Source organism: Paroedura picta, chromosome 3 (genome assembly GCF_049243985.1).
Source record: "Paroedura picta isolate Pp20150507F chromosome 3, Ppicta_v3.0, whole genome shotgun sequence".
Taxonomy (NCBI): domain Eukaryota; kingdom Metazoa; phylum Chordata; class Lepidosauria; order Squamata; family Gekkonidae; genus Paroedura; species Paroedura picta.
In genome coordinates this window covers 105851534-105878247 of record NC_135371.1, presented here as the reverse complement: position 1 = coordinate 105878247, position 26714 = coordinate 105851534, and the positions used below count along the sequence as shown (strand labels likewise).

Genomic DNA, 26714 nt, shown 5'->3' with positions numbered 1-26714 from the left:
CGAACGTGAAGAATATGGTTGGGGAGCAAAGCTGTGTACACGCCCATCCAGGGCTCCTCCCCTTCCCACCCCCTCCAGACCCATCATTGGCCATGGGGGTCAACATGATAATATATGGTCATATCACCCAATGAATGTTTGACAAATTATTTTTTTAAAAAACACTCCCACCCATTCAGGAAACCATTCCAGACTCATCAAGAAACCCCAGGGTTTCATGAAACCCCAGATGAGAACACCTGCCTAAGATATTGGGGCATTGCACTTGCACTTCCAACCAAGGTCCTAGAAATGTCTTCAGCAAACTGAAGCTGCCAGTTGCTTCCAGAATTCCAACTATCACTGGTAGGGGGCGGGCCCAGTAACTTGTACAGCACACTAAGCCCCTGCAAATTGTTAAACAGGCTCTGGTGCTACAGGCCCAGTGAATCCTTAAACCGGGCCATTTTCCATACACAGAGCATACAATGCTCAGGTGGGTCTGACCGCTCAGGGGCATCACAAGGGACCCAGTCCTTGAACAGCATACAACAGTAATAGAGGGGCTGTGTTTAGGACACAGCAATCATGTCATTCAGCGCAGGTAGGCAGACCATTATGTGCAGCCCTTTAAACTCTGCTATGATCCCAAAGCAAACATGTCTTCTACTGTCCTGCCGAAGTTCCTTAGCTGGCCATTTTTACAGCATTGCATAAAGAACCCATTTGCAAAGCAGAACACCAACCCTGCTTACAAAATACACAACATGTACTTCTTTAATCAAGCTGTCAGCATCAGCTAGTTAATTCTGAAAAGCCCTCCTAGTCAGTGAGTCCCATGATGAACTGGAAAGAGCCAGTGCTGGCACCAGAGCGAGGGTGCCCAGACTGCATGGGACAAGCCTGGAACAGGCCCAGCCTGGTTCTGTCTAGCACGCACCCGCCAGAGACACAGCCCACTGATCGAGTCCAGGGCTCCATTGCTTGTTTGGGATACAAACTCAGCCAACTTTACCCCACTCTCTTTCAGGAAACAAAATAAATGCAATGGCGGGAAGGAGGAGAGAGCGGAATGTGCAGCATCTCAAATCAAATCTGGTTAGTAATCTCTGTTTATGAGGAGGGAATGGAAGGGCACTGAGGGGGGGGGGGAGTAGAATTGTAACCATGGAAAACTCTTTGCAATTGCAACAGGCTTGAGAGATGCATGATGGTCTTGCAGCACTGACTCCTGGAGCCCGGCTCGGCCTTTCTTTCCAGAAAAGAATGCAGACCGCTGCCCTTCCAGCAGGCAACCCCGCTCGCTCGTGATCAGGCCAGAGCTGCCAAGAAGCCCCTAATCTGATTTTAACAGCCAACTCTACCCAAACGGGAGAGACTGGGAAAGTTGCTTATCTGTAACAACGAGGATCGACTCCCCACCCCCACCCCCCCTCCGCGCTTTCCTCGCCCTCACTCCAAAGCTGCAGGTATGAAAGCCGCCAGCCACATGACTCACGAGCACAGCCTCGGAAATTAGAGCTCCCGCCAGCAAATCCCTAAGAGAGGGGGGCGGGGAGGGGGCTTCAGCACCCGTCTGTCCTTGCTGCTCCACGGTCGGCCTGAGCGGCTTGCCGGTGCTGTCTGCCCACCTACCCCCCAGGCAGGAAAGCCGCAGCCGCCCTTCCAAGAAGCCCAGACCTTCCCACCCACTCGGGAGAGGGCGTGTAAGCGTTCAACGAGCCTCCCTCTCTGCCCTTGGGTTTCCCACCGGGGCCACCCCCCACCAAAGGCAGGCACAAGCAATGCAGGCTCGCAGGAATCTGGGGCAGCTCCGGCGGCGCGCCCCACTCGTCCACGTGCGAGTGGTGCTGAAAAAGTCTGCGGGCTCTGCCGAGTTTCTCTTCCCGTTTCCCCGGCATAGGGGGGCGGGGGACCGGAGCGGGGGGCAGCTGGGCCAGTGGTCAGAAAAGTCCCTCGGCCAGGCCGCTACCTCGTCCTCCTTTCTTCCGGATCTCCGTTGAACTGTTGCAGGAAAGCCAGGGCTGTTGGCTGCAGCCTCCCTCATTGCTACTCAGCCGGCCTGGGCGCGCTCTGCCTGCAGTAAGCGTGCAGCTTCCCTGCCGGCCTTCCTCCTTCCTGCTGGGGCTACGGAGGATTCCCGAGTGCACTGGAAATCCGTCTGGGCAACCGGGTGCCTCTCTTCTTCTGTCTGGGTCAGGAGGCTCCGCTGGGGGGGGGGGCAAAAATCTTCCCCACCTCCCTCGCTTCCCGCTCACAGAGACAGGAGAGGGGCGTACTGGATCGAAGCCGGCTCCCTACCATGGACCTTTCCGCTTCTGTGCACGGCTATAGCGGGGCCCTCGTGCCCCAGACTTTCACTTGCAAGTTGGATCGGCGAGCGGCCTTCTCCCCCGTTCCCCAGATCCCATGCAGGGCGGGTGCAACAAGCTTCCTGTGCCCCCAAACTCCCTCGCCATGTCACCTCGGGGATTCCTTCGTCCCAGATTCCCCGGGGCATAACGGATCTGGGTATGCAGAGCCGCGGATTTCGCGGTGCGCGGTTGGTCTGGGCTCCTCGCACCCCACGCTGCCTAATGGATTCGGACTGAGCGGTCCATCGGCCCAGGGGTCGTTGCAAGCCAGGCTCCTCGATGCGCGGCGAGATGGACCCTGCGCCACAGAGGCACAGTGTCCCGGCGCCCCGGGGTCTCACCGCCGCCACCTTGCAACGGAGTCCCGACGACTGCTTAGCGCGCCAGAACCGGACGTGCCGGCTGCGCCCCGCCGAGGCTCGGGTTTTCACCGCCCCCGGAAAGCCGTACCTGACTGTCGGTGAGATAATTGAAGACGAAGGAGGAGAGCTCTTCGTCCAGAAGCGCGCTGCAGTCCGGCCCCGGCTCCGCCATCTTCCAGCTCCTCCGGCAACAGCACGAAACAGCATGCGGCAAGAGCAGCGGCGACAGTCAGGAACTAGCCGAGCCGGGCAGCCGGCGGGGCGGAGCTAGGAGCCCGCCGGTGGGGAGTGGGCGGGGCTGCCGAGACAGGGGAGGCGGAGCCCGGACGGCGGGAGGCTCGCCTGGCCTGGCCTTGAAGCCGAGTCGGCGTGGGAAAGCGCTTGGTTGGAGGCGCTTTGCGAGCGCTGCGGCTGAGAAGGCGGGAAGGGCGCAGAAGAGACGCGCGCGCGCTCGGCTGTGAGGCGACTCTCTGGGAAAGGGATTGTCTCTCCTCCGCTGGCCGGGGCAGTCCAAGAGGAAGGCACCCGAACTCAAGCACAGCGGGCTGGAGACACCTTCTGACTTCCCGATTGAGGCGCGAGCAGATTCTGGCCCGCTCAATAAGCTAATAGGAAAACAGCCCCGACACTAGACGCTTTGCACGTGCACGAAGCCCACTGCCGTTTGCGTCGCTTCGCCCTTTCCGTGCCTGCGCCCTGTTTGGCGCTGCGAATGGAGAGAAACTCGAGGATCTCTTCCACTCACACACACACACACCGTGGCAGGTCTTGCCTTTTCCTTTCAGGCGGCTGCCGCTTCTCAAGGCATCCCTTCCAAATACTTGTGGAGTTGTACCTTTGCAACCCGACACCCCTGCCCCCTTGACAGCCAGCATGGTGTAGTGGTTAAGAGCAGCAGCCTCAAATCTTGAGAACCAGTTTTGATTCCGCACTCCTCCTCCACATGCGGCCTGCTGGCTGATCTTGGGCCAGGCACAATTCCCTCAGAGCTCTCGCCTACCTCACTTGGTGGCTGTTGTGGGCAATTGTAAGGGTGGGCAACTGTAAGCCACTTTGAGACTCCTTCCCTTAATAAAATGCAGAGTACAAAAAAGCAGCTCTTCTGACAAGAATAAAAAGACTCCAGTTTGCATTTCTGTTCCACTGTCTGATGAAGGGAACTTTGATTCTCAAAACCTTTTACCCTGAAACTCTCGTTGGTCTCAAAAATGCCCCATAGACTCAACTTTTTAACTACCATATCCCTGTGAGTCCAGCTTAAAAGAAGTGAGGAAGCAGAGGTAATACATTTCTGTGGGTACCCAAAGTATACCTATTCCTGGTGATCTGACCGTTGTTTCTAAGACCTGAAACTTCAGGACATGAAATCTTACCCTGAATCTAACACTAGTATGGTCTGCTCTAACTGAAGTGAAAAGATCGCATTAACCATAGGCTAAACCTGGGCTCTCGTATGCAAAACAGTCACTATAAAACCAAGCCCTGACCCCACTAACATCAGTGATGCCCTCTGGCTCTACCATCTTTTATCTCTGTCGTTAGAGATGTTACCTGAATCTTTCAGCATCCTGCCAGTTAGCAGTCCATGCTTATAGGTGAGCACCTGGCCAGGCAGGTTGGGGAGGGGGGCTTCTGCCAGCTCATCTGGCCCACAAACTAACTCCTGTCATGTTGGACAAGGACAAAAGCAGTCAGGTGTGATGTCAGCTGGGCTCACTGTACCTGCATTAACAGAAGATCTCCATGTGCATGAGATGGAACACTGAGTTGACCTGCTGGGTGTATTGTTCGCATAGATGACGCACAAGTGTGCTCTACAGGTAATGCTGCTGTACAGACCTTTATACAAGGCAATTCTTTGGTAACTCAGTTAGAAAGGCCTGCTGAGCTGATACATTGTGGTTCTGAGGCATGGAATGTGAACAGCTACTCTCATCTCTTCTTTCAATCAATACGTTAGACAAGAACAAGAAAAAGGAACACAGTAGGGGAAAAGAAAAACCTATTAGTACGTGCTGCTTCAGGCCAGTATTCGGAATTCACTCCCTTGAGAGGTGCAAAATACTAAATTTTAGATGCCAAAGGTAGGCTTTCATGAGGGTCGACCATAAATTCCGCTATCACTCTAGGCTTTGAGAGCTACAGTGTAATCCTAAATGATGTTACATTGTTCTAAACCTATTGACTTCAATGGACTTAATTCTCTTTAAGATGGTACGGGCAATATGGCATAGTGGCTAGGAGACAAGTTTCCACTTTGGGTCTCACTTCAGCCACAAGCTCTTGCTGGTGTTAAATCCCTCTAATATTAAGATAATCGTATGGAGTAAGATTGCAGATATATCTGCAAAGTACTTTGTATATTCAGAAGTGCAATAAGCTATGTGTTATTATATACATGAGCCAGTTCGCTGGGAGCAGCGGTATAGAAATCAAATTATTGATTGATGGACAGATATATTCTTGATTGCGGAATGCTGAGAGTAATTAACTGAGACCCTGCCTTTATGCTTCATGATAACTTCCATTTCAAAGTATCTGAATAATTATGCATGTACACAAATGCTTATATTTTGAATAACTGTTGGTCTTAATGGTGCCATTGGACTCAAACTTTGTTTAGAAGAATTTAGGTGAGTCTACTTGGCAAGATTAGAGAAATAATCTTTAGCAAGTAAAAAAAGCTGGCAAATTCACTATAATTTACCCAAATAAACCATATTTTACTGTAATCCTACACAGAGTTGTCACAGTCAGGCTACCAGTTCCTTAAATTCAAGCACATTGTTAGATGACTATTTTATGTTCCCTTATCTCATAAGTGAAAAATGAATGCTCAGTTTTTAGAAAATTAGTACATTATTTATTTTTCTGTCTACCAATGTATCCCCCCCCCCAGCTTTTCTGTGTGTGCGTCTCTGTGGTCCTCCCCCTACCCTTCCTTTTCATGCTATATTTATCGCTATCATCACTGGGAGAAGCAGAAACTTGCCATTTGGCACCTTGAGCAATAACCCAGGGCCATTCCGCACCGGGATCCATGTAGCAAATTGTTTGCTGAACGAAAAATAGCCATTTTAAATAGTGAAATTCGTCGTTATGCCTTTGTAGTGGAATCCAGTTGCGTTTCTATCGTTTCCCACAGGGTTCCGGTCTCGGCAAAAATCGCTAGAAAGGAAGCGCTATTGCTGAGCTGTGTCCTGCCCCTGGCCGTCAAGCAGCCAATTAGCATGCTCCCAAACAGCCCCCTTCCATTTAAGGAAGGTTAAAAAAAAAAACACATACACCCGTTGCAACGAATATGCGTTGATTCATTGCAACGGAGAGACCCATCCAGCTAGCAGGTAATGTTTGTGCTGCCGTTTCATCGTTGCCACGCTCCCCCGAGTGAAAAAAAAAATTCCCCCCCTCACGGGCGCGATTTTCGGCCGAAAACAGTGTGAAAAATAAAGTGAAAATAAACCAGCAAACGGGCCTCTGTGATGCTTGTGCTTGGTGACTTTAAACAGAGGGACTGCAGCCGGGGAAGCCTCACTGGGTAAAAGAAGGCTTGCCGGTGCGTTGGTGATCGCTTCGCCGGAAGATCAGAGGAGAGAGCCAGGGGGAGGGACTTTGCAGAAACCGCAACAATGGTAACACACAGAACTTTCCTGCTAGTGTTGCAGATTGGTTGCAGGAGTGTAGCGCTTTCCGGAGGGTGAATCCACTTTTTGGGATTTCCCTGAAAGCGCTACAACGAAGCGCTTTTTGCGGATCGGTTTCAGGAGTGTTGCAGATTGTCAGCGATGTTGTGCATAACGGCAAAACTGTAGCGATTTCAATTAGTAACCATTGTGCTATTTTGGACGAATGCAGAACGGCCCCCAGTGTTGTTAGGACATCATCTCATTTAGCTCCCACTCACATACAGAGAGACACAAAAGCCTTACTGTAGTTGTGTTCACTGTTAGGAGGGCTGATTGCACCCACATGCCTTACTCTGTAAATTTTTACAACATGTCTCTCTGACTTCAGCAACTCTGCTGATTGTTCAGAATGGTAAATAATATGGAGAGCAGTAAATATTGGCAGGGTTGGTCCTTAATTCTGAAAAGGCCAGCTCTTACCGCACCTTGGGCAAGCCCAAAGCCCCAAGTTTGCTCCTTGTTGACATATAAATGCACATAATCATTAGGTTTGCTTTAATAGTGTGCTAACTCATGCTGGTAACTGCAGGAAAAACCACCACTGAATATTCTGAACACCTCAGCAGAACACAGGCAGCACTAAATTGAAGAAGGCGAACAGCCAGCCTCACTCTTGTGTTGAGAGCTCCGCTCTACAGTCTTCCTGCTCTCCTAAGGGGCGGGAAGTGCTTTCAGTGGTACAGACACAGTTTGCTCTTGTGTTTTATTGCATGTGCAGACAAGGAGTTTCTTCTGAAGGACTTAAGGACAGGACCGAAATCCCCTTTCCGTTACACCTGTTTGCTTATCTAGAGCAACTGGAATGGAAAAAATCAGCCTTTGACTAAGCAGGCAGCTGAATTATTTAATTAGTCAATATACAGTTGCTCTGAGAAGTAGCACATGCAAGCAATTGAAGCTGGATCTTCTCTTCCCACCCAGAGCCTATCAGACTGCTTATAGGATACTTATCTGTATAAAAAGATTATCTATGTGACTTGAATTGTGCCTGGGGTGCCTTGCTGGGCAGTGAAATTGTTTATTGTCTAAGTCCAGAAACAATTGAGTCCTGCTGTTTATCAGCTCCACGCTCAGCTGTTTTAGAGCTGTTTTATCAGCTGTTCTTCAGAACTTTTGCAGACTGTGTTTCAGTCCCATAGGCATCCTTTCCTTACCTACCTGTTCATCAATGGTTTCATTTAATATTGTGATCACAGAGCTGGGGAGGACATTGTGTTCAAGTAGTCCAGTCCTGGGTTCCAAGGTGTGGTGTAGCTCCGGCCCCTTCCCCCACAGAATCAAAATCATAATTCATAAGCTTGCACCAGGTGTTATTTAATCAATCTCTCCAGCAACACAGTACAGTACAATTATCCACATGCTCAACTTGCTTCACCACCACCACCACCATGTCTCCTTGCTCTCCCTTTAATCCCCCTCCTTGGCTCCACCCTCTGTTTCTTAAACTTCGGAACCCACTTCCTTCTCTGGGTGTTGGCTACTTCCTCCCTTTCTATCCCAGGTAAGTATGTCTCCTTTCTTCCCCACAGGTTCCAGCCATGGGCTGTTAACTGCCTGTCCTTTACGGGGAAACACGGGTGGGGCGTGGACCTCTTGATTTCTCCTCCCACTCCCCCCTCTACAGGCTGGGCAAGGTCCGTAGATTGTTTCCCCTCTCCTTCCAGTTTGGTGTAGTGGTTAGGAGCACGGACTTCTGATCTGGCAAGCCGGGTTTGATTCCCCGCTCCCCTACATGCAGCCAGCTGGGTGACCTTGGGCTCGCCACAGTACTGATAAAATTTCAGGGCTCTCTGAGCCTCACCTGCCTCACAAGGTGTCTGTTGTGGGGAGGGGAAAGGGAAGGCAATTGTAAGCTGCTTTGAGACTCCTTCAAGTAGAGAAAACCGGCATATAAGAACCAACTCTTCTTCTTCTTCCATTGGCCCCATTGCCCCTTCTACCGGCCTCCGGTTCCCCTATCCTCTGTCCTGGTCACGAGTCCGGGGTGTTGGGCGCAGGCCATGGCATCAGCGGGTGGGTCGGTGGCCGGCGCAGCGTCTCCCAAGAGCTGTGAGGGAGGCGGAGGGCAGGGGCATTGTACCTCGTCCGCACCACACTCCCCGAGTCCAACTATCATCCTTGTTTCATTGGGGCTGGCAGGATCTGGGGTTGTGTTCCACCTTAGTACTTCGTCCACTCTGCCCGGCACTGGGAGAGTGACACATGGGCCGCCCTCCTCCTTGTCCTGGCCCAGACATAAGAAAGAAGCTTCCACATACCCAAACTCATTTATAATACATAGACTACATCAGTGGTCCCCAACCTTTTTATCACCGGGGACCACTTTTACTGAGGCCCGGTGGGGGGGGGGTAGTTTACTCTCAACCACTGCCCTAACGCTCTCTGATCGCTATGGTAATGTTTAAACATCCCTTCAAAATAAGATACAGACAAGCCACAACAATGAACATAAGGAACATTTTATTTTCATGGAAATTTTAACTCATGACAATGATAAATCAGTGGGAACCCTGAGCTTGTTTCTCTGCAACGAGATAGTCCCATCTGGGAGTGATGGGAGACAATGATACCCGAAGTGTGTTGTAAAGGACCGGGGGGGATGAAGTAAAGGGCCGGGGGGGGGAAGGCATCCTTCGCGGCCCACCTCCAATTAGTCGAAGGACCACATGTGGTCTGCGGCCCACAGGTTGGGGATCTCTAGACTACATATTAATAATGGAAGCTGCAGGTTAACTCACCTCACTAGACTATAATGGTGCCATTGGCACATACCAGAAGTAAACAGGCAATATTTGCACCATTGTAAAGAAATTGGTTTAGCATAGGGTTGCCAACTCCAGTTTGGAGAATAAGGCCAGGAGAGGGGACCAGTGTTCTGCCTACTCATGAACACAGCAGGAGTCTGGAGCTGCACAGGGTCTTGCACTGCCCATTGTCCATTTTATGATTACAGCAGTTCCATTCTGCTCAAGATGTGATCTGCTCTGCTCACTATGTGTGTGTGTGAATTACAGAGAACATTAGAGGGGGGATGACGAACTATAGCAAAGTATATATTTGTTGATCAAACCACTGAAATTATGTTAATTTAAAACCACTGTTGGGATTATTGTTGATGTTATTTCTGACTATGTTATATGCTTAGGTCGTTCCATGCACTACCCTGAGATGGTATATGTAAACCACCCTGAGCCATATGGGAGAGCGGTATAAAAATCCAATAAAAAAATTAAATAGAATCTCCCCTCCAGTGTAGCTGTTTCCCCTTTTTGTTGGACCTCCAGAGTGACTGGTTGGCCACTGTCTGAGACAATCCTGGACTATATCTACCACTAGTCTCATCCAGCAGGCTCTTCTTATGATTTGGACCTTGGGAAGCGAGAGAGAACAAAGCCTCAGTGTTGTAGGAAATCTGAGTAGCTATTTCTATCTGTATTTTGTTTCCTGTTTCTCCAATGGAACAATTAATTCCAGAATATTTAAAGGACTGTTTTCAGGTGACTTGAGAGATCATAATAGTGCTGTATCATTTGTCTTTAAAAACATGCTGGACATGGTCTCCTATGATGATTATGGTAAAGATCACTGACCCAAGCTGTGTCTCTTCTTCAGAATGGTAAGAATATGGGAATCTGATAGTTTCTAGAGCTGCAGAGTTAACAACTTTTCCTTTAAATATGGTGTTGGAAAGGAGGCAGGTACTGACTGACTGAAAATCAAGGGCCCAAAGAATCATAGACATCCATTTATCCAGCATGCTTAGTTTGAATCATACTTGCTCAAGTTGTGAGCAACCAAGTATACTGCAAGTTGCCAGTCATATGCAGTAACTCACCAGGGAGAGATTCAAATGGATAGCCATGTTGGTCTGAAGTAGCACAATAAAATCAGAGTCCTAAAGCACCTTTAAGACCAACAAAGATTTATTCAGGACATGAGCCTTCGAGTGCAAGCACTCACCAGGGAGAGAGACTCACAGAATATACCTTTCTAACTGCTGCCTTCTCATACTACAGAGACCAAGGAGATGTGTGTCAAGCCCTTGACAGACTGCAGTTCACAGATACTGGACAACATGTGGCCTGACAGATTGCTAAAGAAAAAGAATCAATGGGCTTACACTGGCATAACTCTACATAGGATTGTGCTGAAAGTTTATAGACTTAACTAAAACTAATAATGATTCCCCCTCTCACTTTAAATCTCTTAAGTCTTCTGCTCCTGGGTGTCCCCTGTGTTCTCCAGGAGCAGCATTTGCAGGGCAGCGTGCATTTTGCATTGCAGCACAACGGGACAGAAGTGTGAATGTCACACTATACTGATAGAAAGCCTTCTGTTTGCAGGATCCAGGCCAGAGTAGTTGTCCTGAAGCCATGATAACAATGAACTTCAACGTTGTATTCTGGGTTTAAGCTTCCAAGAGCACTGAAACAGAAGTCACCAAACAACAAAGTTCTGCAGACCAACGTGACTACCTCCCTGAATCTAACTAGGAGCTGGTTGATCTGCAGTTCATGCTGATTAATCTGAATGATAAGCAAATGGACAGCACTCCTCAAAGTGTTGGGTATTTGCTAATTATTGCTGTTGCATATTGGCCTGCTTTGCTAAGAATGTGTGAACTGAATGGTTGGAATTAAGTGAACCAAAGCGGACCTTTGCCTACACAATATTGTTTGAAACCTGAGAAGGTAAACCCTTTCAGAGCCCCAGTATAGTCCAGATAGTGCTTTTCCCTATTGGTAAGAGTACAAGGCCTGAAACCTGACCCTTGCAATTAGTTTCCTGGTTTGGACTTTCTGTCTGACCACTTTGCTGTTGAACTCTACCTTATATCAGGCACGGCTAAGGGCGCCACCCCCTCCCCAGTTGGATGATGGGCTACCCGTGTATTTTTGGCTACCCGTGAAGACTTATGGATCCAGATGGATGCCTGAATGCTGTGTGGGACCCGATGTCCTCCAGTGACTCATTGGCAGCCTTGGTGGAGAACTGGCAGTCCTGCCTGTTGACTGCACCTTTCCTTGAGGGCAGTAAGAGACCTAATCACCCTAAACAATTGTGCTGGGCGAGAGCTATTTCACTGGCATAAAACTCACGTTTTGCCATCTTTACTGCCATCTCATACACCTCCAGCGTGCAGCATGATGTTTCTGTAGCTTTGATGCAAGTTTTCCTCTACACTCGCTTTACATTCACTTCCCTCTTCCTCTCACAATGCTCCTGGGAATATCAGGGGATCTGCTTGAGGCGAGGGTGGAGAGAGCATTGGGGAGCGATCTCATTAACAGCAGTTGGCAATTGGATTAGAGTTTTGAGGCATTAGCAAGCTTTTTTGCAGATAAAGTCTTATTGCTCCGCCATGACCTTCCCGCCATGTTTGATACAGAATGTGAACTGGAAGCTCTGTGGCCATCGCAGGAGTTGCTGTTTGATGGCTTCAGGCGGCTCTCTTTAACCAACGTGGACAAGCTACATTGGCAACCACTTGCCACCTGGACTCTTGCCTGTCGTGGCTGCTCAATTTGGGCAATCAGCAGATAGGAGGTCTCTAAGGGATGTTGTCAGTCTCTCCCTGTCATCTGCAGAGTTCTCTCAGGGGCTGAAGGAGGCAATGGTTCACCTTCTACTGAAAAAAACCATCACTGGATCCAAGGGACCTTGCCAGCTACCACCTGGTCTCGCATATTGCATTTCTGGGTAAGGTAGTTAACAGGGCTGCCGGGAACCAGATCCTGGCATTTTTGGAGGAAACTTCGGTCCTTGATCCATACCAGTTGGGCTTCTGTTCTGGCCACGGGGTGGGTCCCTCCTCCAATGCCCCCTAATGGCCTTATGCCCCTAAATGCCCATCCATCTTGGGCATTTTTTGAAGGTGGCTGGCAGTGCATACTGGGACTGGTTGAGAAACTGGGGAGATTATTGACTGGTTTTAGGCCACTGGGGGTATGTGTTTTATCCTTGCTTTATTGACTTTTTGTGAACCGCCACAAGCTGGCATGGTCTGGGAGTGGCACTCAATAAATCGAAATGTAAATAATAAATAAATAAATAACAACCATGACCAAAGTAAAAACAAGCTGATCCGCTGCCAGATCTTCTTAGGCCTCAGGAGCAAAAGGGTGATAAGAAAATCCTTTCAGTGGAATGGTTTTTGTTTTTGTTCTGGTGTGAGCCCCAACAAAGAGGAAGAGATAAGCATTTATCTCTTCCTGAGCCTTCAGGGAGGGCGGTATATAAATCTAAATAAATAAATAAATAAATTTAGAAGTGAAATGGCTAGTAGAAAAACTTTGTGGCCTACCAGAAAAATACTCGGGCTGCAAACGGTCTCCTAAAGCATAAGTTCACAGCTGCCACAGATAAACATAAAAAAATCGAAAGCTGAGGAAAATTCTCCCAAAGGGTTATACCCAGTTATTGAGTTTCCCTCCATTGTTATTTTTACACTGAACTAAAAATGTGCAAGGTGTTCTGAAAGAAAATATAATCATTGGCAAAAAAATAAAATAAAAATAAAATCTAATGTTCTTAAACAGAGGAGGGTTAGGTCTGTTTTCCAAAAATAGTTGTAATCTGGCAATAGCAATGCTCTTTGACAGCCACATAGTACTTGAGGGGGCATATCCATCAGCATGCTTCCTACAGGTGCCATAATCTTTATTGGGGGGGGGGCAGTGCCCAGACATAGGGTTGTGCACTGAAGAACATTCAGGGCCTTTCTGTGCTCTTTTTGAAGGGGGAGGAGGTTTGTCAGCTCAGGCCCCATGCTATTTTGTTTTATCACACATTTTTGAGCTTTCAGTTTTTGCTTTGGTTCCTTCTTCCCAGGGTGGGAGTATTTCCAGTTATTTCAAAGCCACTTTTATGTTGATCTCTTCCTGAAAGCCAATTTTGAGTTGCCTTTTTCCTTGTGCTTACTGATTCTGTTGGTTTTCTTTGTCCTGCCCACTCCCACCCACGCCAAGACCACTTTTCTATCCTTGGTCTGACAACATCGACAAATCTTTCCCTTTCTTCCACCCTGCCCCTGGCCTAAAGATTAGTGGTTTCTTTTTTTTTTAAGCACTAAAATATTGCTAAATTGATACAACATAGTAATGACAGGTTTAACAGTTTCTAGTTTAATTTTTAAGTGATTCTCTAGCTCTTTCTCTTGAGGAGACATAAGGGAAAAGGCATTATTCAAAGAACCTGCTAAACCTATCATTACACAACTATATATTTCAGTATGTACAAAAATATTAAATGGGGAGGAGTTTAATTTGACACCATCAGTGATGTCACCAACGAGGACAAGCAGCCTCCCTTAAAAATCCTAATTATTTAGGGCATATGTGGAACAAAATTAACGGACTCCTCACCTGTGCAACTGCAGAGGGAGGGCAGATGTACAGAAGAACTGTGCCCAAACAGATTCCAGTGCTTGTAGATCAACTGCCAAGAAAAACAGGAATAAGCTGAGCATGCAGAAAAGCCCTGATATACCTTTAAATACTCTAATCCAGAAGGAGAAAAGGCCAACATGGTTTCTCCCACTTGCTCCTTCCCATTCTCCTCCTGTCATGCAGTCCTGCAGCTGGGGATGAGGCGATGTTATAACAGGGAAGGGAACAGATGGAAGAACACATTCTTATCTTGAGCACTGTGGCTCTGTCTTGTGCACTGTGGATCTGCCTTGTGCACTGTGGGAGCAGCCACTGTTTCAACATCCTCTTTATTTCTTACTAGTATCAAAGTCCATTTTAAAAATGGCTTCTACATTTTCTCTTTTAAAAATGGGCTTTGAAAGGGGTGGCAGTCAGGAGGGCATGAGAGGGTGGCCACGGCTCCCTTTGGGCCGCAAAGCAGGCTAAAGGAAGTGGAAAGTCCCGCTCCCTGCCGGTGGCACTGCTGTGGGAGGCTCCCTTTGGCCTGGCAAGCGCTTTCGCCACAGCGAGAGCGCTTCCCGGGCTAAAGGGAGTGGAAAGCTCCCCCCCTTCCCGGGCTAAAGGAAGGTTCCAAACTCCCCCCACAGCTCCCTCCCAGCAGGAGCATACCTGTGGGCTGCAAAGCCCTGTCGCTGCCTTTCTCCTAGTGGGCGACAATGGAGGCCACATCTACAAGGCTTCTACCAGGCAAGTAAGGAGGGTGGGAGCTGGAGGGGGAGGGCCAATCAGGGTGGACCTGGACAGACAGGGCCCCAGACAGTCTCCTCCCAGGAGGCTGTTTCCCAAATATATAAGGGAGCGAAATAGTTAAGGATTTGGAATAATCAGTTAGGGCATGTTATAGAATAACTCCATTATACTAGAGCTGATGCCTTATTGATATTCTTCATTCAAAACTGAAAAATCACAAACTCTCCATACTGAGGTATGTTGTGGACAATGTTTACTTTAAGAGACTTTAGAAATAACGTATAAGAAATCTGTTTAATTTATTATTAATATAATTATAATTCTATTACAGCACATATTCAGGAGCAATCACTGAAGAAGGCTCAGGAAAGCAGGTGAATACAATACCCGGGACCCTGTTTTGATTGCCGTACTTGACTGTCCTTAAAGGTGCCACCATACTCAGATTTTTTTCTGTTTCTTTAGACCAACATGGCTACCCACCTGAGTAATAACTTGACAACCTTAGGGAAAACACCACTTGTTGTGAGGGACAGGGTCTAAGGAGGAATGCCCAAGAAGTACAGCCCGTCATAATATTTGTCTTCTCATGATGTTTACATTGGGTCATGGAAGGAGGAGACTTAGTGGGAATCTTCATCTGGAGTGTGTGGGAACTCTTGGTGGCCTTTTGTGCTGCCTTTGAATTTGTGTCTTGTACTAAAGTTTTGATGCCTTCTATACTTTAGTGTAATGTAGTTCACGGCAGTTAGTGATTGTTGCAGCAAATGGACATAGATATAAAACAGCCTTAATATGCTTCTGTGGTACCAGATATTATTTTATCCAAGCCTGTTGAGCTGAATCACTTCTATTACATGTGTGCCGTTTAGTTTTTCACTAAGACACAGAAGCAATAATGGACCCGTAGTTAATCCTTCCACTTAAAAAAAAGTGGGACTTCTTTCCCATTTGAGTACATCCAAAATAAACTTCCTGTGTCAAATTAGGGCAGAAGTTGCTATTATGCGATATAAAAATATGTGCTTATGCATGTATAATTGCACAACTACTGTTTTAATTGCTTCTTTAACCACATATCATTTAAATGTGAGCCACCAAAGTATCCTTATTATTACACCACTATCGTTTCATGCCATTACATAACCTGCAAAAATGGTCATACTGATCTTAGACATAAACTAAGTAGATAATTTTCTTCATTTTCTCATTTAAACAAATTGTATTTTGGTGTGTGGATAAATTGCAGAAATTCAGAGAATCAACTGGTAGAATTGTGGCAAAATAAGATGGGTCAGTGCCAATTAAATGGGTCAGTGCTATCTCAGGGAAAGGGTCAAAGCTTTTCCCAGCATCTGAAAAATAATGACATTTATACTACCTTTGACTTATATTTCTGATAGTACCCACTTCAATGATCTCCTTTGTGGTGTTTAGATGTGTACTTCAGTCTTGATTGGTGTGCTGAATGTATTGACTCAGGTGTCGATTGGTCTTTATGCACTACAAAAAAATGTTCAAAGCATTTTGCTTGGCCATAATTTTATATGGTTGTGAGTCATGGATTATAACCAGAGCAATTTCCAAGAGATTAAATGGCTTTACAGCCAGCTGCTGTGATGTGATCTAGGCCCAGGGAGACTGGGTATAAAGTTACTGATTTAAAGTGTAACAGGAAAAGTCTGCCAATGTCCTTTCAAAATAGCACAGGTCAGAGACTAACTAATGTCACTAGGCCACTGGTCTGGAGCAGTCACAAAGTTTATCTCTGCCCTTACTCTACCAAGTGCTTAATGTGTGACACAAAAAGGAGAGCCAATGAAAAGGAGCCAAACAGGAGACACCCCAAATGCTGTGTAAACTCTACAGCTTTGGTTTCAGGTTTCAAATTCCTCTGGTACTCATAAAATAGATGCTGTAACAACTGAGAAGACATGTGGTGAAAGGCAGAAATTTTTGGATGCCTTTTCAAACTTACAACATCCTCTACCTCCTGTGAACATCCACTAATACCCGGATTCTGTTCTATTCACATGCTTACTAAAAATCATTATACAGCAGTTTATCCGTATTTTTCTGCTAGGACAATCCTCTGGCATGTTCTGGTGTCTGAACTTTCATTTAACTATAGGCCAAGGTAGCCAGATCTCATCAGATCTCGCAACTGGAAGCCAAGCAAGTCCACCCCTGGTTCGTATTTAGATGAGAATACCAGAGTTACTACACAAACCCAGGCAATAGTGAAACACCTCTGACCATCACTTGCCTTGAAAACCCTACAGGGTCACCACATCACCTGCAACTTGATGGCAAAAAAGGAGAAGCCTGCTCTCATATTGAATCCCACCCCCCACCCCGCGCCACACGCACTTATGGCTGTCTGCCACTTACAATTGAGAACTGTCTATTAGTAATTAGGGACTTATAGCAGATCTTTTAACTCTAAAACGATTTTTGTCTCATTCTTTAACTGTTTCCATGTATATTTAAATTACATATAGCTGGATTAATTAAATATTGAAACTCAGTCAAATTTGGGGACATACATCTCACAAATTCAGAAGCCACATACATTAATTTTTCAAACCATCATGGTTCCCCTAACTCATGTAGCTTTCTTCAGCATTATAACCATAACTTATACTGCAGTCCTGAAAAGACTCAAACCCTTCTAAGTTGATTGAAGCAATGGCCATACAAGAGTGTTACTCTGTGTAGGACTGAACTTTAGTTCAGATTTTTTTCAGATAAAGCCCCAGAATAATAGACAGTCCTGGATATTGTCTTATCAGCACAACTGTATGGAAAGCCAACATGAGCTACTGGAGGCTTCTACATTAGGCTATTCGATTCTAAAACCATATTTAGCTGGAGAACCTCAACTGAAGTTAACAAGGTTAATGAGTTAAACTCCCTATTGTTCTGCAATCACCCTAAATTTGCCTTCCCGTAGTAAGACAGGCATTGAGGAATTGTTGAGATTCATGGGAACATATCCAGCTTTGTGCAGCTGCTGATATGTATCAGGAGTAGAAGCAGAAGTCAACCAACTCTAAAGGAAACCTAAAAATATGTGGTAATGAGTGAGAATGTTATTTCCAATTGTCCAGGAAAGGTTTGCAGTACGTTTTATGATATCAAATTAGAAGCATCCATTTTAGGATGAAAAGGTACACTCAGGTCACAAAGTAAGATAATCAGAGGAGTTTCAGCTTGACAAGTTTTATGATCCACAGATGTGACTAAGGAAATAGACAACAGCTAAAATTAAACCAAAGAAGTTCATGATGAATGCGTCTTTCAGGTGACCTTGACCTTTTAACTCTAGCACAGGAATATACATTTACATGCTAAATTGGGAACTAACAATGTTGTGAATAGAACTGGTACTGAATTCAAGAAACATCTGGAATTCAATGGTGAGTCTTGTGTTCTGTCCAGGTAGAATATGAAGTAGAATTAAATACGGACTTACCGAAGTCTGCTGCAGTTTTTATCTGAATTGGGCTGGGTGTCCTCACTAGGTCCCAACACTTGGGCACACAGTTATGCCATCCCTGGCATTCACATGGATCTGATGAACATGTTCTTCCTATGGTTCCTATATAATCATCCAAAGACAGAGTTGTAACTCTTCAAAACTTTTCATCCCCTAATAAATTATTTGAGCATCTAAATGAAAATTATATATCCCCATAATCTGAACATATACCAGAGAATTCTCACACTCAAGTATGTATCAATATGTGCCACTGTTTTTCTGGGCTTTTAGATACCTATGCACATTGTCTGGAGATACCATCACAAATTAGTGTATGTCAACAGTAACTAAATTTTGGGAATTAACTGCATCTGAAAATATATATGGTAATGTGTGGAGGCATTCCACTGACTGCTGATTAACTTTTCTCAGTTAGGCAGAAACTACAGTTGTGCTGATAAGACACATAATATCTAGGACTCTGACTGGAATGAATGTTTCCAAGTCATATACCATAGATTAAACTGATTATGTCTTCTTGTTTATAGGAGCAGAGTTAATTGAGGGAGAAGTAAAAAGGGTGAGTAATGGCCATTCAAGACATTTGTAGCCAGGCCCCAGTTCTGATATCACAGCAATCAGACACTGTTAAGTGTAGACAAACTCCCCTTGTTCCACTGGATGCATTGTCCCAGGGCCAGAGAAACCATAAAAGTCTTTAGCTCCTTGCTGTGCATTTCTTTAAATCTCAGATGAAATCTGGTGGTTTATGTTACCTCTAATTAGGGGGAGCCTGGTGGCTTCAGCTTGGGAGTTTGCTGTGTCCTTGGCTGACTCTCAGGCGATGACCCTTCTCTTTCATTTCTGCTTTCTATCTCTCACCTAATCCCCCTCTAAAGTGATTTGTTCCTTTGAAGGAGATCAAGGTAGATAGAGCCAGAAAGCTATTTACTTTTTAAGCGACCAAACATAGCCACATCTCAGAGCACCTTATGCAGACATTCATTCAGTCTCTCACCCTCCAAATGAACTCTGCTTACTCTGCTGTACTGTACCACTGCAGGCTATTGCACTCAGCTTACGTTGTCTGTCATATTGTATTGATGTCACTGTGTAGCTGTACTGCAAAACATGCTGCCTGGCTGTATTTGATCCTGCCTGCCTGTTCTTCACTCTCTCAGCACTGGCCCTTGCAATCAGGGTACTAAGCCATTTGGGCTCAGTGGCTAATACATGTCACTCTCTGGGCTCTCCAGGGGTGCATGCAATCTTTGCAGGCTGCTTTCCATTGCATAGTTTTCATTCAGAGTTGGCAGTTCTCATTACCTTCTTCATACAAGAAGTGCTGGGCAAAATATATGCTAACCTCCTGATAGGGAAGCGTTGACATAAATAGTGTGATGGCCTGTGATGCTTTCAGGGCTACGTATACATATTATCTATATCAGTGGTCCCCAACCTGCGGGCCGCGGCCCGGAGCCGGGCCGCAAAGGCCATGGCGCCGGGCCGCGGCTCCCTCTCCCCACCCCCCCCGCAGTAAAAAACTTCCCAGGCCGCAAGCTTGCGGCCCGGAAAGCTTCTTACTGCGGGGAGGGCGGGGAGAGGGAATCAGGGCCGGGCCGCGCCCGCGCGGCCCGATCCACGGGTGCGGCCCGCGGGCGCGGCCGGGCGCGGCCGGGCGCGGCCCGATGCGCGGGCGCGGCCGGGCGCGGCTCGTGGGCGTGGCCCACGCGGTCCCTGCGGGCGCGGCCCGATGCCCTGCCGGTCCCCAGCCTAATAAAGGTTGGGGACCACTGATCTATATCATTCTAGACAACATTGGAACATACAAGATCTGTAGTGTGCATGATTCAAGAGCATACAAAGAATATCCTACAGGGGGCATCAGAGGAGATGTGTATAGTTAGACTAGGAACTTCCTGAGGTTTTTCAAATAATCTCCTCCAGTGTCCTTATTGGCTCAGTTGGAGACTTCCTGTGCATTTGATCACACATCCCCAGAACAGACTGAGCGGATGCAGAACAACAGTTAGACCGTTAGTTAGGACTCTTGCTCCCCTGTCTTTCTATACAGTTTGTTTCTCTTCTAAATAAAACTATGCCAACAGACAAGCCATTGACAACCTGTGGCTGGCCTGAACTAGTTATATGAGCACATGAAGCTGCCTTATACTGAGCCAAATCTTTAGCCTGCCTAGTTCACTATTGCCCACCAGGACTGACTGCAGCTGTCCAAGGCCTCAGATACAGGTCTTCTCTGATCATGTGGCTAGAGATTCTTTTAGTTAGAGATTCCAAGGACTGAACCAGGGCAGAGTCTGCACTTACTTCTTTTATTCCATTGTCAATCCTGTTGAATTCAGATCGCTTTGAACTCGAGTCTTCTTCTTCCCCCCTCTCCCCATTGAAACAGGAAAGTCTTCTGCACGTGGTTAGGGAGGCTCAGAAGAGGGGGCGGGCAAATGGAGACTCTTTGTTTTCTTGAAGGGGGGAGAGGATCCAAGAAGTCAGAGGAGGGAGGAAAAAAATCTTTTCTTTTCTTGAGGGGGGACGGACGAAGAAGGCACACAAAAAAATCCAAGGCCGACAAAAGTTGAGAGAAATTAGGGGCTTCTCCTTTGAGGCAGGCTTGTCGCATGACCGACCACATGTAGCCAATCACGGGTCCTCTACCACGGAGGAGAGCCCAGATTCAAAACAATGCGATTTTCTGAATATATTCAGGATTAGCAGCAGTCTGAGATATCGCACAATAAAGGTAGGGTCACTCCGGATCAATCCTTCTTGCTGCAGAAGGAAAATTAAAATCGCCCCAAATCCAAACGGAAATCGCATTCTGTGTAGAGGGCAGGGACTGAATCGATCTAGGGTTGGAATAAAAGCCCCGTGCAGTTTACACCCAGGTCTTCAGGTATGCAAAGCATGCACTCTATCTCTCTGCTAAGCACCTTGCCCAAAAACTTGCCTCCTATCTGCTGCAAGCCTATCTTGGCACTCAAGTCTTTGAAAATAAAGAATGCAGGCTTTGTCTGAAATATTCTCTGTAAATTGTGCCTGGAGGTTGTATGCTGGGCAGAATAGGAGGTGACTGGAACCTGTTTGGAGGAGAATTCTAAGGAAACTTCCTGAGGAAAAGTCTAGAGAAGACAACAAACAGAACCTATGGCCAGTCCAGGGGCACAAAAGGGTGGAGGTCTGATTTAGTGTAGGACAGTGAAGCAAACTAGTCAATTACAGACTGGACAACTCCTCCCCTTCCTCTTCCCACCACCAAGCTCTAGCGCCCATTATATTCCTGAATACAATGGGACTTGCCCCTAGTCTTTTATATATATTTTCTTTGTTAAACATTTATCAGGTGATATGACCATATATGATCATGTTGACCTGCTCCCCTCCCAAAATGGCCAGTGATGGTCCAGGAGGGGGTGGGAAGGGGAGGGGCTCCAGGTGGGTATGTAAATAACTATGCTTCCCAACCATATTCTGCATGATTGTACCACTCCTGGGGTTTCTCATAGCCTGAAGAATGTTTCAGGGGTTTCTCAATGGCAAAAATGTTGGGAAACGCTGTTGAGATTTAAACATTTCTACTGCATCATGACATCACTTTCTATTCTCATCCCCAGCAGTATCTGCTCCCTAATGCCCCTGGGTGGAAGTTGCTGAGTTTCATGTTCTCTATCTATAAGGAGACAGCAACCCCATGAAGAGGTTTGAGCTGCTCATCAGCACCAGACAATGGGCTCCTTGCTCCTTGCTGAGAACACAATCTGAGCCAGCAGGTACTTGAGCATTCTTAGTTACATATCAGTTACATATCATTCACATCTCTTAGGGCCATGTTTGTTTGTTTTTCAGAAGCCATTTTAAAAAACTGAAAATTTATGAACCACAAGTTCACAGTGGAGGCATGAAAGGTAAGGGGCAAAGGCAGTGTGCCAGTCTGTTCTGCCACAAAAGCTTTGAACATCCAAAATCTGGAGACCTAAATCAAACTTAATCTCACACTTTTTCTCTGTACACAATATTGTATCTAATTCTGCTGAGGACCAAGCTTGAGGTCTGAGGCAGGATTACAATCCTGCACAGGGCTCAGCCAGTGCATCTGCTGGATCCAGTCAATTTAAAGTGAAACTGACCAACAGCGTGCACTGGTGGGAAGATCTATTGCGCTATATATTGTATATAAGTTGGGGCTTTCATGGAGTTTCTCTAGTTCAGTTTTGGTTCTTGCACTATCATGCTGGGGTCACGATAAAGAGCTAGAAATGAACTCCCGGTGTCCTGGGCTGATTCTGCACTTACTTTGTTTATTCTACTGTGGATCCTGCTGAATTCAGATCAATTTGAACGTGGGTCTTCCTCTATTCCACCCTGCCCCCATTGAAACAGAAAGTGAAGCTTAGAATGGGAGAGGAGGGAGCCAAGCACAGCAGGAGCCTCTTTCTTTTCTTGAAAGGGGGGGTGGAGTGAGAGGATTGAAGACAGAACAGGAGGGGGGATAAAACAAGAGTCAATTCTTTGCTGAGAGACGTTAGGGCTTCTGGAGCACAGTCAATTTAAGATAAACCTTGCAACCAAGAACCAGGAAGACTTTGAACTGACGCCATGGCCAATTAGGGAAGATTACAGCAAGGCAGTGAGTTAATTCAGAAAAAGGAGATCTGCACATTTACTCATGGTGGTTTTTGAAATATTAAGGCTTATATCCACTCCAGGATAAGAGCCTCTTGTGGCGCAGAGGATATCACGGGGGAAAGGTAGGTCACCACAAATCAATCATGCATGTTGCAGTGGGAAGATTTAAGGCACCCAAAATCAAAATGCAAATTGAATTCAGTGTAGATGGGAGGGATTCATTCAAACTGGGACTGTGTAAAAAGCCCCGTGCGGACTACACCCTGGTCTCTGAACCCATGGATCTAGCACAGTCTTAGATGTTAGGGTGCTTTTTGCCATTAATTTCAACCTAGATGCTTTCCAACCCTTTGGGGAGATCACATGACACTCTGAAACTACAAATTCCATTGTTAACACAACTCCAGAGCCCTACTATTTCACTAAACACTTTACTGTAGACATCAAAAATTGCTAATTTCATGGCATGGTATTTCTTTTATCATGCATGTATCTCTTACTCAGCCCCAAGACTCCCATTGAGTGCTCCACAAACATTAACTAATGAGAGCAATAAAAACATCACTCCACTCCCTCCTCCATGTGTGCTTAGTTTTGCATTCCCAGATAGTAGTGTCCATATGATTTTGGGCACTATGATCTTGGGGAAGAGAAAAACTGTTCTGTAGTCACACATACAGGCTGGACTTCGGGAGACAATTTTTTTTAACAAACTTAAAGATATGTTGAGTAGACAGCCATGATCAGAAAAACTCAAGGAGATGGAAGTCTAAGAAGGTTGAGTTTCTCAAAAGTGAAATACTGAAGGCACAATCATAGACAATTCCCTTCAGAAGGAAAAATGGGAGAGACCTAAAGAAACCAGGGTGGCTCCATAGACAGCTTCTAAAAGAATTGAATAATAAAAAGACTCATTTAGAACATGGAAGGAGGACCTTATAATCAAGGAGGAATATAAACAAATAATGAATGCTTGACGGGAGAGTGTTAGAAAAGCTAAAGCTCAGTATGAGCTTAGGCTAGCAAGAAATGCTAAAACCAACAAGGGTTCTTTAGTTATATTCAAAGTAAGAAAAAAATAGGGACATAGTAGGACCATTGTCCTACTATGAGCCTCTTGTGGCACAGAGTGGTAAGGCAGCCGTCTGAAAGCTTTGCCCATAAGGCTGGGAGTTCAATCCCAGCAGCCGGCTCAAGGTTGACTCAGCCTTCCATCCTTCCGAGGTCGGTAAAATGAGTACCCAGCTTGCTGGGGGGTAAACGGTAATGACTGGGGAAGGCACTGGCAAACCACCCCGTATTGAGTCTGCCATGAAAACGCTGGAGGGCGTCACCCCAAGGGTCAGACATGACTCGGTGCTTGCACAGGGGATACCTTTACCTTTACCTTATCCACTCCAGGATATCACGGGGGAAAGGTAGGTCACCACAAATCAATCATGCATGTTGCAGTGGGAAGATTTAAGGCACCCAAAATCAAAATGCAAATTGAATTCAGTGTAGATGGGAGGGATTCATTCAAACTGGGACTGTGTAAAAAGCCCCGTGAGGACTACACCCTGGTCTCTGAACCCATGGATCTAGCACAGTCTTAGATGTTAGGGTGCTTTTTGCCATTAATTTCAACCTAGATGCTTTCCAACCCTTTGGGGAGATCACATGACACTCTGAAACTGCAAATTCCATTGTTAACACAACTCCAGAGCCCTACTATTTCACTAAACACTTTACTGTAGACATCAAAAATTGCTAATTTCATGGCATGGTATTTCTTTTATCATGCATGTATCTCTTACTCAGCACCAAGACTCCCATTGAGTGCTCCACAAACATTAACTAATGAGAGCAATAAAAACATCACTCCACTCCCTCCTCCATGTGTGCTTAGTTTTGCATTCCCAGGGCAGATGTCCTCAGCAGGGGATGGGACATGCATATATCTATGTGGAGAATACACTAAGTGTATGTAAACAATATGCAGTCATGCTGAAATAACAGTACTCTGGTTCATGCTGAGAGATTTTTCTCAAAAGAGAAAACTTGCTTTGTTAATATCTACTAACACCTGAGAAGGCAGCTTGAATCACTAATAGACCAGAAGGGGAACTAGTTTTCTGAATGGCCCCTCACCATCTGTAGTCTAAAGCTAATTACCCAACTCTGAAGTTGCAATGTGCTAAACTCTGGCACTCCTGGAAAGAATGGAGACTGGTTAGAATCATAGAATTGGAAGGGGCCATACAGGCCATCTAGTCCAACCCCCTGCTCAACGCAGGATCAGCCCAAAGCATCCTAAAGCATCCAAGAGAAGTGTGCATCCAACCTTTGCTTGAAGACTGCCAGTGAGGGGGAGCTCACCACCTCCTTAGGCAGCCTATTCCACTGCTGAACTACTTTGACTGTGAATTTTTTCCCCTGATATCTAGCCTATATCGTTGTACTTGAAGTTTAAACCCATTACTGCACGTCCTTTCCTCTGCATCCATTGGAAACAGCATCCTGCCCTCCTCCAAGTGACAACTTTTCAAATACTTAAAGAGGGCTATCATGTCCCCACTCAACCTCCTTTTCTCCAGGCTGAACATTCCCAAGTCCCTCAACCTATCTTCATAGGGCTTGGTCCCTTGGCCCCAGATCATCCTTGTCACTCTCCTCTGTACCCTTTCAATTTTATCTACGTCCTTCTTGAAGTGAGGCCTCCAGAACTGCACACAGTACTCCAGGTGTGGTCTGACCAGTGCCGTATACAATGGGAATGGGTTGCCAGGGTTGAATACCATACAATGGGTTGCCAGGGGGTGAATCTCTTTGGCCCTAATAGCACCCAGATGCCTCTGGCTAAGTTGTCCTGAACAGGGGAGGGGGGTGGCAAAAGGACCTAGGAAAACAGTAGGAGGCAAAGCAGGAATCTATGAAAGAAGGGCTTGAGGACATGGTCCTGAAGAGGTATTAGGGCAAGGGTAGCTGTTGTGCACAAGAAAAGAGCAGGGTTGCAAGACAACCCACAGGAGAGAGAGAAAGCAGTATTTTTTGTATCCAAAGGAGTCTCAAAATGGCTTACAATCACCTATCTTTCCTCTCCCTACAACAGATACCTTGTGAAGGTAGGTGGAACTGACAGGGCTCTGAGAACTGTGACTGGCCTAAAGTTGCCAGAGCAGGGAATCAAACCTGGTTCTCCAGATTAGAGGTCACTGCTCTTAACCACTACACCAAACTGGAAGAGGAAGAGAGGAAAAAAGGGGAGAAGGAATGGGCAAAGAAAAGAGGTCACATGCCCAGGAGCATCAGAGATGAGGAAAGAAACATTTTGATTTGAAACATACATTCAAGTATTTGCCTCTTGGTCTACAGAGGGATGGATACATGAGTCTGCCTTATGATAAATCAGACCATCAAAATTTGTATTGCCTTCTCAGCCTGGTGGTGGTTTTCCAGGGGTTTGGGCAAAGGCCTTTCACGTCACCTACTAGATGATCCTTTTTTGGAAAAACCTAGAGCAGCCAGGGTATGAATGTGGGGTCTTCTGCATGCAAAGACAAGGCTTTTCAGTCTCCCTATAACCAGAATAGCAAGGTCCAATGACAACTATATCTGATTGCTTCTGTAATATTAAGGGGTGATAGTGATTCTACCCCTGTATGCACTAACATGCTTTGATACTGTCATCTTTGATATTATTTATGTCCATGTTCAATATGATTCTAAGATGCAATATGAAGAAGAGTTGGTTCTTATATGCCACTTTTCTCTACCTGAAGGTGTCTCAAAGTGGCTTACAGTTGCCTTCCCTTTCCTCTGAACAAACTACCCTGAGATGACAATGTCCCTGTGTAAATCCTAATTTCTTCATGCAGGAAGAATATCGTCGATATCTTGACATTTATAAATGCATTCATTAAAGCATTCTTCCCCCCCCCCCCTTTCTCTCTCACACACACATACACACACAATGGACTTTTGGCCTGATCCAGCAAGGCTATGTTCTTTTTTCTTTTTTTTAATATATATTTTTTATTTTCATAAAGATAGACATATAGAATAGAGACAGTATAAGTTATTAATACAAAGAATAGTAAAATATAGTCTTC

General features: G+C 46.1%; 1 protein-coding gene and 1 long non-coding RNA gene across 5 annotated transcripts in view; one reads left to right on the top strand and one right to left on the bottom strand.

Moving 5' to 3' along the window:
- PPARGC1B (PPARG coactivator 1 beta) overlaps positions 1-3023 on the bottom strand; it is a 185845-nt gene extending 182822 nt beyond the window's left edge. For 2 of the 4 annotated variants that reach the window (XM_077327098.1, XM_077327097.1), the window contains exon 1: positions 2784-3023. Coding sequence is in view for 1 of the 4 variants with exons in the window: in XM_077327096.1 (XP_077183211.1) it covers positions 2784-2867 (84 nt within the window). In the remaining 3 variants the exon portion in view is untranslated. The remainder of the gene's footprint in view (positions 1-2783) is intronic. The other 2 variants (XM_077327099.1, XM_077327096.1) reach the window with 2 other exon arrangements.
- LOC143832541 (uncharacterized) lies at positions 978-18822 on the top strand. Its single transcript, XR_013229308.1, has 3 exons — positions 978-1077; positions 14833-14875; positions 18531-18822. It is a non-coding gene; the product is annotated as an uncharacterized LOC143832541 (long non-coding RNA).
- Positions 18823-26714: the final 7892 nt, after the last annotated feature.